This window comes from Rosa rugosa, chromosome 1 (assembly GCF_958449725.1).
Source record: "Rosa rugosa chromosome 1, drRosRugo1.1, whole genome shotgun sequence".
Taxonomy (NCBI): Eukaryota; Viridiplantae; Streptophyta; class Magnoliopsida; order Rosales; family Rosaceae; genus Rosa; species Rosa rugosa.
Window position 1 is genome coordinate 22,814,458 of NC_084820.1, and position 13,163 is coordinate 22,827,620.

Here is a 13,163-nt window from a genome sequence, read left to right on the forward strand (position 1 = left end):
AGGCATTGGCAGAAACTCCAGAAACAGGGGATGAAAAAACGAAACGGGACAGAAATGTTGCCGTATTAGTACTCTTGAACCTTTTCATCAAACTCCTGTTCCCAAACTCTGGAGGAACAATATCTTGGGACTATATAAGAGTCTGTGAAGAGGTGGAAAGTCTGGGAAAATATAGCTGGGCAAAGGAAGTTAGCGACTTCCTTAAAAAATCAATTAAACGAAAGGCAAAAGAATCCCAAAACATGGCAGGTTGCGTGATATTGGTGATGGTAAATTCCCGTACCTTGTTAAAAATTTGTTTATGCATCATTTTGCTGTCCCATAATTAACTACGTATGCTGTTGTAATTACAAAAACTAGATCAGTGTCATGTCATTGGTCAGGTCACTGGACAGGTAACTGGCCAGGTCACTGTTAATGTTACTGCATGTCAAGTTTATGTCACTAACAATGTCACTGTTTATGTATTTGCATATGTCATTGGTTATGTTTGTGATATTCATATGGCTAAGCAGCTGTTTGAAAAATAACTAACTAGTTTTCTATTTTTATTTTTTATTTTCCAAACAGTATTGGTTTTGCCACAAGACGGGAGTAGTGCCGCCAATCTCTGGAAGAGAAACCGAAAAACACGGAATAAGAAAGTGGCAATTAAAGACCCTGATAGGAAAAAAAGGGATTTCAACACCATGGGGAAGTTGAAGGTATGTTAATTTGATGTAGATAAACTAGGTCACTGGTCTTGTCACTGGTCTTGTTAATGTCGTAGGGTTCCAACTGGTCAGGTCACTGAGCAAGTAATTGACTATGTCACTGCTCATGTTATTGTTATATTTTCATGTCACAGTGCATGTATCTTTCCATGTCTATGATTGTGTTGTTGTTTTATTTCTGTCACTGCTTATGTCACTGACAACTTTTGTAATTTTGTTTCAGAAAATCTTTGATAAAGTTAAAGAAGATGCAGAGGAAGAAGATTCTGAGTCTAATACAGACATAGAAAGTAAAGAAAAAAAGAATGATGGGCAAGAAGATAATGTTGAAAATAGAACCAGTGGAAACATTAACAATGAGAAGATGGAGACAGAGATAGGGAAGACCAATGAAGAGAAGAACGAATTACAGAGAAAGCTGGAGGAAAAGGAAGAAGAGCTAAGTCCTTTTAAAAAAGAAGTTGAGGAGAAAGAAAAGGAAATTGGCAGAATAAACGAAGAGAATGAGGATGTGTTATTGGAAAATGAGGTGCTGAAAATTGAGAAAGCCTCACTGATTAAAAGAGTGAAGCAATTGGAGGGCATAGTGATGGCACTAACTGAGAAGTATGAGTCGCCAATAGCACGTCCAGGTGATGACAACAAGTCAACTCCTCCTCCCCCACCACCTAGTTTCCCTCCACCAAAATCAAAGGCCCCTCAGGACAAGCCAACTGACACCAAGCACTCCAAAAACACAAAATCTCAGGGTGGAATTCAGGGAACTCAATCACAACCTGCCTACTCCACAGCAAGCGCATCTGAGATGGCATCTGCGGAACCTCACTCTACCGACCGAGGACATCAGTCACCACTTCAATGCCTTGCCCAAGTAGCTGCACAAGTTCATTCACCAACCTCTCCTGAGGTTAAATTGAGAATGAAGGAAGATGCTTGCACACCGAATACTGCTTGGGTTAATGCATTGTTTGTGTTTCCACCTCCGGGCGTGTTTCAAATTCCACCTCCAAGAAAAGTCAGTTTGGAAGATATGCAAGCAGAGCCAAACAAGTATCAGATCATTATATCACCAGAGGTTCAGCCTGTTTTTGTCGTCGAACCAGTCAATTACATTTCTCCTACAGAACAGATGACAAGAGCTGAGTTCATCAAGCCAATTTTAGAGGAGATATCAGGGCAGGACTCAGAATCTATTGGCCTCTATTGTTATGTGGTTAGGACGAAGAGAAAGGAGAGAGTACAAAAAACACATCATATTTTCTGGTGGGATGAGGTGAAAGAGCAAAGGCAGAGGGCGAAAATGACCAGAATCACAGCACTGGAAAAGAAAAAAGGACAGACAGCTGAACAGCAGCCACAGGAGGAAGTGATACATGATTTGACGATTAATGTGGATGACGAGGAACAAACAGAAAAAAAAAGAAATTGAAGTGATAGATTGGCAAAACCGACAACTGTACAAGCTACTTGACAGCCCAACTAAAAGCAAATTAGAGAAGTACTGGAACAAGGCAGAACAAAGGTAATGTTTCATGTTACAGCTCACAAGATAATGACTTAACTTGCCATGTAGCTGGCCTAGTCACTGTCCAGATCATTTTCAAATGCCATGTAGCTGGCCTAGTCACTGGTCAAGTCACTGTCCAGATCATGGCAAGTGCCATGTAGCTGGCCAAGTCACTGTCCAGATCATTGGCAAGTGAAAAGTAACTGGCTAAGTCACAGGACTAACAACGTTCTATGTTATGCAGCGTATTATTCTGGGAGGGAAAAGAGGCTGGAAGCGAAATCACAAGGGCAGATGTCAAAATGTTCATAAGCGATCAATCAATAGCAAACAACTGGATTGATTGCTATGGGGAAATGTTGAAGGATGAACTGCAAAACGAAAGTTCACAAAGTTTGGGAAGATCTGCTTTTATGCATACCATGTGTTGGGTAAGTATGACGAGCACTTTCTATAAACATTGAATCCTTATCTCTCATTCTTTGTTTATTTATAACTCGTTCTATGTATTTCTTTCTTTCTTTTTTTTAAATAGTATTCGACAATACATTTAACTGTGAGAAACCTCCATCAATACTTGTGTGAGCCGTTGTTCCAAAACATGGGAAAATGCAGCATGCTTTTCTTCCCAATTACCCATAATGAAGAATTTCACCACACGCTCTTGGTCTTTGACAAGGACATACCGCAATGGCTACATTTTGATTCAATGAAACCAAGAAGAGCAGGAACAGGGGAGTGCTTTAAAAGTATAAAAAAATTGGTAAGAAACTTCTTACTGACCATATAACTGACCATGTAACTATCACTCACTAATCTGTTAAAAAATACAGGTTGAAATGGTCGAGCTGTGGATGAGAGCAGTGAAAGATCAAGCAGACGATATGCTGCAGCAAGGCTGCCGAATGAAATTTGACAAGAGTCAAAGCACTCACACAAAATTAAAGATGGTTGAAAGAATTTTGAGCGATGACGAGATAAGAACAATAAGGTGGATAAAGGAAAATTATAATGGTGGAAGGATCCCTTTGAACCATGCCAGAATTTGCCCCCAACAAGACGAAGGATCGTAAGTCTATATTCAAAAATTTAAAATGATAACTTTACTGTTACTAAGTTGGTCAAAATCATTAACTTGAAATTTTTAATTGACAACAGATTAGATTGCGGACCTTTTGTAATGTATTACATGGACAGAATGGCAAAAGAGGAGAAGATGCCAAACAAATTCACCAAAGCTCAGATGATGAAGTTCAAAGCTCAAATATTCAAAAAATTTGCAGAACATAAGCAGAGCTGGAACTCAGCAAATTAAGAATTTTAGAAATTTGTTTGTTTAGTTCAGAATTTCAGAAATTTGTTGTTTAGTTCAGACTATGACTTGTTTGGATCTTTTTATTCAAGATTAATGCATCTTCTGAATTCATAGGGCAAGTCACTGACTATGTAAATATGAAGGCCGCATATAATTGAAAGTGTCATTGTTAAATTCACTACTGCCCATTATGTAACTGCTTAAGTCACTGGCCAAGTAAAAAGAAAACTGAACGTCATTGGCCAAGTCACTAGGCAAGTTACTGTAAAACTCAAGTAACTGACCAAGTCACTGATAATGTAGCTGACCATGTAACTTACAATGTATGTAACTGACCATGTAACTGAACATGTAACTAAGCATGTAGCCGAATATGTAACTGGACAAAAAACATTAAAACTCTAAGTCACTAGAGAAGTCACAGCCAAAATGATATTTCTATTTCAGTTTGCAGCGTGCCGCTGAACCGCAAAGGCAGCGTTCCGCTGCCCATTAACAAACCAAAGTTGTTGTAGCTACTTCATTTTTTAATTTTCATTAATATTTGCAGCGTTCCGCTACCAATGACCAAATCTATATGCAGTGATCCAACTACAAGTCATTGAACAAGTCACTGCCAAGATAACTAAAAACTAATGTCAATTAGTTTACAAATGGTTATGTCACTGTACATGTAACTATTAAAAACCTGTAGACACAAAGAATACTGAAGGATTTATAAAAGAAGAAAGCAGATACACTGTCTCATAGTCAAAAAAAAAATTTCAATGAGTAAGCACCTTACAAGCACTTCTTATCATTTATTGAAAAAAATGAAAAAAAAAAAAAAATTTCAAACTGTATTGGAGTCACTTGCTATGTCACTGTTAAAAGCATGTAGGCAGAATTGAACCTATATCGGAGCTGTACAACTCTTTCTGTTGTGACCATCACATTTTCCACACCTACCACACTTGATCACCCTGGTTTTCTCGTTCCTTTTTCTGAACCTCTTCTTTCTAGGCCTTCTCGGTGGTCTTCTAGTCAAAGGTGGCTGCAAGATCACCGCATCTCTACCAAAATCATGCACTTGCTTCGAAATAGAGGGAAGAGGATTAATTGGGAAAGAATAAGTTTCTCGATATTTCTCCACCTTGTACAGCTCATTGACATACAAATACGGGGAAGAACCATGTTGTTGGATCACTACAAGGGCATGGGAACATGGGAAGCCATACAGCTGCCATTCTCCACACGAACAAAAGCGAGTTTCCAAATTTACCATGCTATTGTACTTCTGGCAGTGAACTTCATACACATAGGTATCAGACCTGCTCACTCTCCAATGCCTTCCGACTTCCAAATTGTCCTTCAGCTTCTTTTCAATCACCGGGCACAACTCAGACAACCATTCATGAGCATCCTGCTTCCGAGCAGCAATTGAAGCCATGGACTTCACTCTAATGCCATCATTAATATCAAGAATAGGAAGACTCTTCAAAGGCAACACCCAATTATTGAAAGACTCAGCCAAGTTATTTGTCATTTCACCAAATCTTTCGCCATTAAAGTAAGCCATACACCAGTTCTCCTTAGGAAGATCCTCCAGAAATTGAGCAACTATGTCACCGCCTTCACTCCTCAAGATTTCCATGTTGAACTCATACATCTCCGGTGTTCGAGAATAAGCACAACACATAAACAAGTAAGGAATCTGATCCTTAAGGTAAGAACCAGCTGGAAATTTGTCAGAAAGGTTAGCCATCAGATGTCTAAAACAAAACCCATGTGGATTATTGGGAAACACTCTAGGGAAAGCACTAACAAGCCCAACATGACGATCAGAAATGAACGTCACCCTCCTCATAGGGTGTTTTGCAAACTCTTCAGCCAAAACCTCAAGAAAAAATCTCCAATTACTCTCATTTTCAGAATCCACAATAGCATAAGCAACTGGATACAAGCCTGAACAGAAAAACAAAATGATGTCACTGTCATGTAACTGTTAATGTCACTGACCATGTCGCTGACATAACTGCATATTACTTGACAGTGACATGGCTAGAGACATGTCATTCAAATCACAGAACATTTAGGTCATTGGACATGTAACTGTCAATGAACATGTAAGTGACCATGTCAGTAGCTATGTAACTAACCATGTCACTTACATTACAAAAAAAAAACAGAACATGGCAGGAAATAGAAAACAAGAAAAATAAAAAACTACAAATAATGAAGGAGATTCAACCTTGATTGGCATCCTTTGCCGATGCAGCAATAATCTGCCCCTTGTACTTGTTGGTAATGAATGTAGCATCAATGAAAAGAATAGGTCTACAAGATTGAAAACCCTTCATCCATGCACCATAGGTCACAAACATACGCTGAAACCTGTGTGTTTCTCTATGAAACTCAACCACTATCCTAGAGTCGGGGTTTGACTTCATAACAGACTCACTGAACCAAAGTAGCTGAGCATAAGACTCAGCTTCATCACCATGTAGGGCTGTTTTTGCCAACTCTGTACCATACCAAACTGTACGATAAGCAACATCCAAACCATAATCACTCTTGATCTCATCAGCTATATCAATTGGCTTTTTGTTTGGATTGGCACGAATCTTATCAAGCACAATAGACTTGACAACCTTGGATCCCATCATCTTACTCTTCTGCAAACGAATCACACCATGACAAGTGTGAACATTAACCAACCTTTTAATCATAAAGAAACCATTAGCCCTGCATAAATGAGCCTTCACAAGCCAATTGCAGCCTTGAGAATGTTTCTTAGAACACTGAGCAATAACACGAACCTTGTCATTTCTAACAAACTCATATGAAAAGCCAATTTCTATGGCATACTTATGCAGCTTATCTCTAAACTCAACAACCCCACCCTCAAACTTTTGGCCTTCAGAATGAATATAACTCTCCCAACCTTTCGTCATATAACTCTTCGGTGCCTCTGCCCTATAACACCCCAAATAATCATTCTCCTCAAGCATGGTACTAGAATCCTCACACACTGTATTACTCACTACACTTTCACTAATAGAAGGCAAATCAGTAACAAACACTTCAACAAAATCAGAATTGTAACGAACCAAATTCCTAAAAATCATTCTCATATCAACTTCACTCTCTAGAAAACATGAAGTAGAATCCGGAGGAATAATGTACCTCAACATGAAATTGCCTTGAATCAAATCCGGAAAACGAGAGCGTATGGAATTGCATAGGTCAACAAAAGACCAATTATGCAACAATGGAACTGTCGTTGCTTCACCAGAATAAATAAACTTGACAACATAGCTAGTATCCATAACAACTGCACAAGAATAAAACAAATCACTATCCATGTCACTACTAAGGAAATCAACAGAATCAACACAAACAAGTCATTGCCAAAGTAACTGTTAAAGCCTGAACAGAAGAACAATATTATAAATGTAACTGACCATGTCACTACTAAGGAATCAACAGAATTATCACTGCCAAAGTCACTATTAATTCCTGAACAGAAGAACAACATCATACTCGCAAAATAAATTATAATTCCTGAACAAAACAGCAGTATTAAAAATGTAACTGGCCATGTCACTGATAAAAAAATCACAGTATAGAACAAATATAGTACCGCAATAGCACAAAACATCATCAACAATTCAACATAGCACTGAGTCGACGAAGGAGAAGAACACAGTAATCCAAAACGAACAATTCAACAATTTAACACAAACAACAAAAATACACTGCAAAATCCAAAACGAACAAATTCACAGAGAGAAGGCTTACCGATCAAATCAGAGAAAACCAGAGAGAGGAAGAAATAGAGAGACTGTAACTAAGCACTGAGTCGACGAAGAAGAAGAACACAATAACGTGATCAAGACGAACACCGACGAAGCCAGAGATCCAGAAAAAGAGAAAAGAGCTGAGGAAGCTCCAAAACCACTTTCAGATCGTCGCAGAAGTAGAAAGAGAAATCGGAAGCTTCCGACAGAGAGGGCGGCAAAGAAAGAATCTCGGAAAGAGATCTCCGATCAAATCGAATCGGAAGCTTTCTGATCAAAGGAGAGAGAAAATTTGAGGTCCCAGATTTTGAAATGGAAGGTTATAAAGGTTTATTACCTTAGGGGCAGAATCGGAATGATAAAAATTAAAAACTGACATTTTTTAACATGACCTCATTATTCATAAGGACTAAACTAATATTAATAACAATTCACAATGGATCTTTTTATCAAGTGGGAAACTAGGTGACCTTATTATCATTTCACTATCTAAAGTGACATTTTCCATCATTTCCCTAAAATAAAAATAAAAGATTATAAACAAAACTAAGCCTACAATAGATTAGGCTTACTTGTTTTTTTTTTTTTTTGGGTAAAGGATTAGGTAGGCTTGTTAAAGGGAAGCAACCACCAAAGAGATGTAGTATGCCTTGGTTAAGGGGTCAACAACTGCGAGCTGTAAGATCTACCTCGATCGATCACTTGCGTCCTTCATCAATTGACCAAGAACATGCTCGGATGCTCCTTATAGTTGGATCTAAGGTAGGTCCAAAGTGTAAAAAGTGTAGCTAAAGACCATGTTAGGACCAGGATTACATCTGACCTAGCCCATTCTCTTCTACGCCCAATTGCATTGGCAATCCAGTTAGCTTACTTTCATATTTTGTAAGTCCTTGGACACCTGTCAGTAATTCCAGCTGTACCTAGCTGATGATCTATCCTTACATACTGTAATGGAGATTGGAGGCATTTCTGCGGATATGAATGAAAATATGACTGATCTTTGAGTTTTTCTTTCTTTTATGCCCCTTTTCTTCTGTAGCTAACAGACCACCACATAAACCCATGAACATAGTGTTCCACAACTACTATCTTTTTTTTTTTTCTTCATAAACAATAGCAGTGGAATATGTACTTCTGAAATTTTTGTCACTAAAATTATTTGCAAGGTTCTCAAAGCAATTAGCAAATTTTTGTGCAATTTGTTTTCTACTGCTTTGAAAATTCATGTCTTTGATTATTCATTGTGAACTAGATCGTAAGGGGAACATTCATCCTAAAGCGCTCTCTCTAGCCGCACCCAAATCCTAGCAAGGTTTTGTGTTGTTGTCAATTTGCACCATTACTCTCGATACAGATCGTTTCGTCGACTACACACATTTATCTCCACCCGGCCCATTCCATCATGTCTACCATTGATTTAGTTACTGTTTGGCTTCAAAACCAGTCTGGCTAGCAATTAGTTTCTTTTGAATGCGCAAGCGTGCCAACACCGTGCGGTGTAGTCGTCGGGGCGACCCTAGCTAGACCTGACTTCTTACCAAACGCTGTGGACGAGGAGAGCACCAACCTCGTCCCAAGGTTCTTTTCTATGCCTTACGGATAAAGACTTTTGCCTTACGGATAAGGACTTATGGTGTGATCTCTTGCGTCACCGTGTCGATACTCAACGTTGTAGGTTGAGCAGAGCAATCACCGGGAAGTAAGAGAAAGCACAGGGTTTGCTAAAGCGTGACTTTAGCTTCGCTGGGTTGTGAGAGCGTTACCCTTGCTTTGCTGGTTTCAACTAAGTTGAAAGTAGGTTTGCTTCGGAGAGACTTTGATAATTTGTGCGATTAGTTGATTGAAGAGTTGTTTCTTTTGTATTTTGTTTTTAACCTCTATATATAGGCTACTCACAACAGATTCTCCTTCCTAATAGGAGTGAAATATATGAAGCTATATTTTAGGCTACAGATTCTCCGTCCAAATCAAAACACTTATCGTTGGCAATAAGAGATTGCCTCTTGACGTAGCTAATTTGTAGGCAAAGTTAATTGCCTCTTGGATTCTTGGACGTAATCTTTCTCTAGGCAACGTAATCCTATAAGCGAGTTAATTGCCTTAATAACCAACTGTTGAATATATGCATGTAATTATACATCTTCAAGCATAATAATCCAGTAGCCTTCCTTAGTTGTCGCACCGTAATCAATTATATATATCCTTGTTAATTGCAATCAAGGATGTATATTCCTGACCAAACTGTTCCACGTCCACCAAGCTCCTTAATTGCAACGTCTATGTGTGGGTAACCTTGATTCCTTGCATATGGCTCACGTCCAGTATCCCTTCCTAATTGGGCCACTGTAAGCAATTATAGGAATATATATTTAATCTTGACGCCAGCTTGCACAACATTATTAATTATCAAATATTGATAATTAATAGTAAATCAATGAATATCAAGATTCACTTCAAGATTGCTTGGTCTCCAAGTAAGTTTTATTTAGCCTCTAAATAATATACTCTGAACTTGTCGAAAATATATAGCTTGGGCCACGGATATTGGTCCGTTTCCTTCGAGTCATGCCTTGTCAGAAAAAATATAAATTTTGGGTTCAAACAGTTACAAAAAACTTTGCTACCTCACTGGCCATTACTTCTTGCGAGGTTATCGATGTCTCCAGGATGTCTGAAAGAGAAGCGCAAAGAAACTCACAATCCTATCTTCTAGCGCGGCCTCTGACGGTGAAAGAGGTTACAGCAGCGGACCTAAAACATCACTTTTGACGTGTTTCAGCTGTCTCGAGAGGGGTCTGATCCAGCTAAACACGGGATGTCTCGGTCTGCTACTATCGCTATCGGTCTCACTTATCTGCAAAACAGATGAATGTCAGAGGGAACAACGGGTGTGCCGGCCTTCAACGCTTCGATGCCTAAGTCAGTATTGTTATAAGATAATGATAGTGGAAAGCGATAGTAAACAGTTACCTCTTTGGGTTGTTGGAGATTACCTTAATGTAGCAGATTTGTGGGAGCTTGGTTCCGTTTCTTTCTATGTGGGACGCTCGGGGTTCCCGATATCGCCCCAAGGGGTATCGGGACCCTTGGCTGGGAGCTTTCCTTGCTTATGTATTGGTGATACGAGTCTTGTGCTTCCGATACTTGTGCCTAGGAGGTATGTGTATACCAACAAGTCCCTCAAGTCCCCGGTCAAGAGTTCTCTTGGGTGGGGAGTTTGTCTTTGGTAAAAGTATCGGAAGTGCAAGGCAAGTTCATGCCACGTGGCTTCCGTACAATCATTATCCCCAAGTCCCCACTTAAGAGGAGTCTTGGCTGGGGTGAGGAGATCGTTCTCGTAATTGTCATTGTGTCGCTATCGCGAATCACTGGTAGGGTTTCATGCTTCTTTTGGCGCATACGCTATGCCTTGGTGACACGTGTGTTGCTGTCATTCGTTTTTCGTGTGCGAGAAGTCCGGTGTACTGGAGTCCGTAACATGTAATAATGGAGTAGTGGTAGGGAGTCGAGGTGACGGCGCATGACCTCTGTAATGCTCAGAGATGTCGGACACGTGGTGAGATCTGGTGTCGTTGTCCTTGCACGTCCAACGGTCCTTGTACTCTCGAGGTCCCTATATATAGACAGAAGAGGTAGAATGGGGTGGTTACTGTTCCTCTGTTTTTGTTGGAGATTGAGATAAGAGGTGAGCAAAGTTGGAGCATTTGGTGTGTACAAAGCTTGAATCTTTCGTTTGGCGGGTCGGAATTCCGGGTGGTTGGCGTCGTTGTCCCTGTTTTCCGGCCTGTTGGAGAGAAGTGAACAGGTACACCTTCTCTTTGACTTTCCTGGGTGTCTGTCTGAAAGCATTTGGGTGAGTGTTGGTCGTGTACCGGAGGTGGGGTTTGCCGGTAGGCGTTGGGCTGTTGTGGGGTTGGTTAGTCGTTGGGGGAGGTGAATTCTGGGCTTAGCAAGAGTTTTAGTTACTGCTCGGGGAGAGATCAGATTTGAAATTTTGTGGGGCGGGTCGTGGAAGGCGATAGACAGAAGACGGTTGACTAACTTTGGGTGTCACACAGTATGGCGCAGGAGCATCGTGGTCGTGGTAGGCGAGAGGGTCCATCTCGTGGAGGTGGTAGGTGCTTCTCGTGGCTGTGGCGAGGGCGTTCCACGCGGGCGTGGCGACGGTGCTCCTCGCGGAGGTTCCGTGGGGGCTTCCCGAGGTGGTGGTGAGGGTGTTTCTCGAGGAGGTGGTGAGGGGTCCTTTCGTGGGGTCCCGAGTAGGGTTGAGCATATCGCGCTTCGAGTAGGACCCACAGCCTTTTGGGGTCTTCTTCATTCATACACTCGTACTGGAGCGAATCATCCATATGACGAGTCATTATGATGATGGCTTTCGCCTTATTTGCCTCTAAGGCTGCTCTATTTGCTTCCAAAGCTTGAGTTTGGTCAACAGTTAGCACGTCCTGTCTAGGCTTGAGAATCGTATCCAGGATTCCATCGGCCTTGAGATGCTGGCGGACATCACGAACCCACCTGTGATATCCAGAGCCAGTTGTTCCCAATGGAGCAAAGTCCAATTTGTTCAGGTTACTCATCCTGAAAGAGAACAAGGAAAAAAGGTTAGTTTCGGAGCGGAAAAAGCTACCACAAAAACAATAGAAATTTCTGAACGTAGTCGCTTCCAAGAAATTTAGGGATTTCTGAGCGTAGTCACTTTCAAGAAATCCGATTCCAAGAGAAATTGGATTAGATCGAAACAATGTTGTGTTTGTGGTCGATCATAACATCTCAACAAACTCTAAGTTTGGAGGACTCTACAGCTCCAAGCTTGGAGTGAGTATGAACCCCCACAGTTCAGCTTTTGGTCTCCCCTATGAAGAAGAAAAGGGGGTAGAAGAAGGGATGTTGGAAGTCCCCGAGAAAAAAAAGAAAAGATTGAAAAACTTCAAAAACGGGAGCTTTTAGAAAAGTTTACCTTGAAAAAGATGCCGGAATTCTTGACCGGAAAAAGTCGCCGGAAAAGTGGCAGGAAAAAGGTTGACCGGCAGTTGACCGGGCTGCTGACGTGGCAGTCTGGTGCTGACGTGTCAGGCCGACTGGACGCTGACTGGATGCCTGTGTGGACGTTGACGTGGCAGGCTGCTTCTCGGGTCGTGGGCCTGCTTCTTTGCTTCTGGGTTTGGCTACTCCTTCTGATTTTTGGGCCTGGCTTCGTCTGCTTCTGGGGTTGGGCTTCGCCTGCTGCTGGGTTGGACTTCGTTTGCTTCTGGGTTGACTGAAGCAAGGATGAAGGTCAGGCGGCAGTTCAGAGCAGGGTGGCTTCTGGCGGGCGGTTCAGCTAGTTTTAGGCCGGTTCTGGGGAAGGGCTTTCTGGTTCCGGGGATCTGGAATCAAGCTTTTTCTGGTGGTGGAGTATGGTTGTCAGAGTATGGGAGAAAAGCTTCGAACCGGGCAGAAAGTCTTTCGGTATTTCCGGCGGCCGGTTTGGGTCTTTTCCGGCCGGTTCTGGTTTCCTGAAATTTAGTTCTTCAAGGTGGGCGGCGGTGGTATCTGAAAATTGAAGGGTACGAAATTAGGGTTTCAGGGTTAGGGCTTCGTGCTGATAACGTGTTGTAGAGAAACTGAAATTGAGAGGAATTTGCTGTGTATTCTCATTGATAATAGGAGCCTCTTTATATAGAGGATTACAATGCATAGAATCCAAATCATACAAGGAAAGTAATCATACATTGAATAGGAATTCTAGATCCTTCTAATGTAACTCTATTACCACTAGGTCAAGTAACCTAGAGTTTGGGACATACACATAATCTGGATTTCCTTGAACAATTACAATGAATTGCAAATGTCCAACTTTTTTGTCA

The 13,163-nt window shown here is 41.0% G+C and overlaps 1 protein-coding gene across 1 annotated transcript; it reads right to left on the reverse strand.

The window, feature by feature from the left end:
• Positions 1 to 4,427: 4,427 nt before the first annotated feature.
• LOC133724718 (uncharacterized) lies at positions 4,428 to 5,886 on the reverse strand. Its single transcript, XM_062151548.1, has 2 exons — positions 5,766 to 5,886; positions 4,428 to 5,479 (listed from the first exon to the last, which is right to left on the reverse strand). Exons 1-2 carry the CDS (start codon positions 5,872 to 5,874, stop codon positions 4,428 to 4,430), a joined length of 1,161 nt encoding a protein of 386 aa, XP_062007532.1. The 5' UTR covers positions 5,875 to 5,886.
• Between the last annotated feature and the right edge of the window lie 7,277 nt (positions 5,887 to 13,163).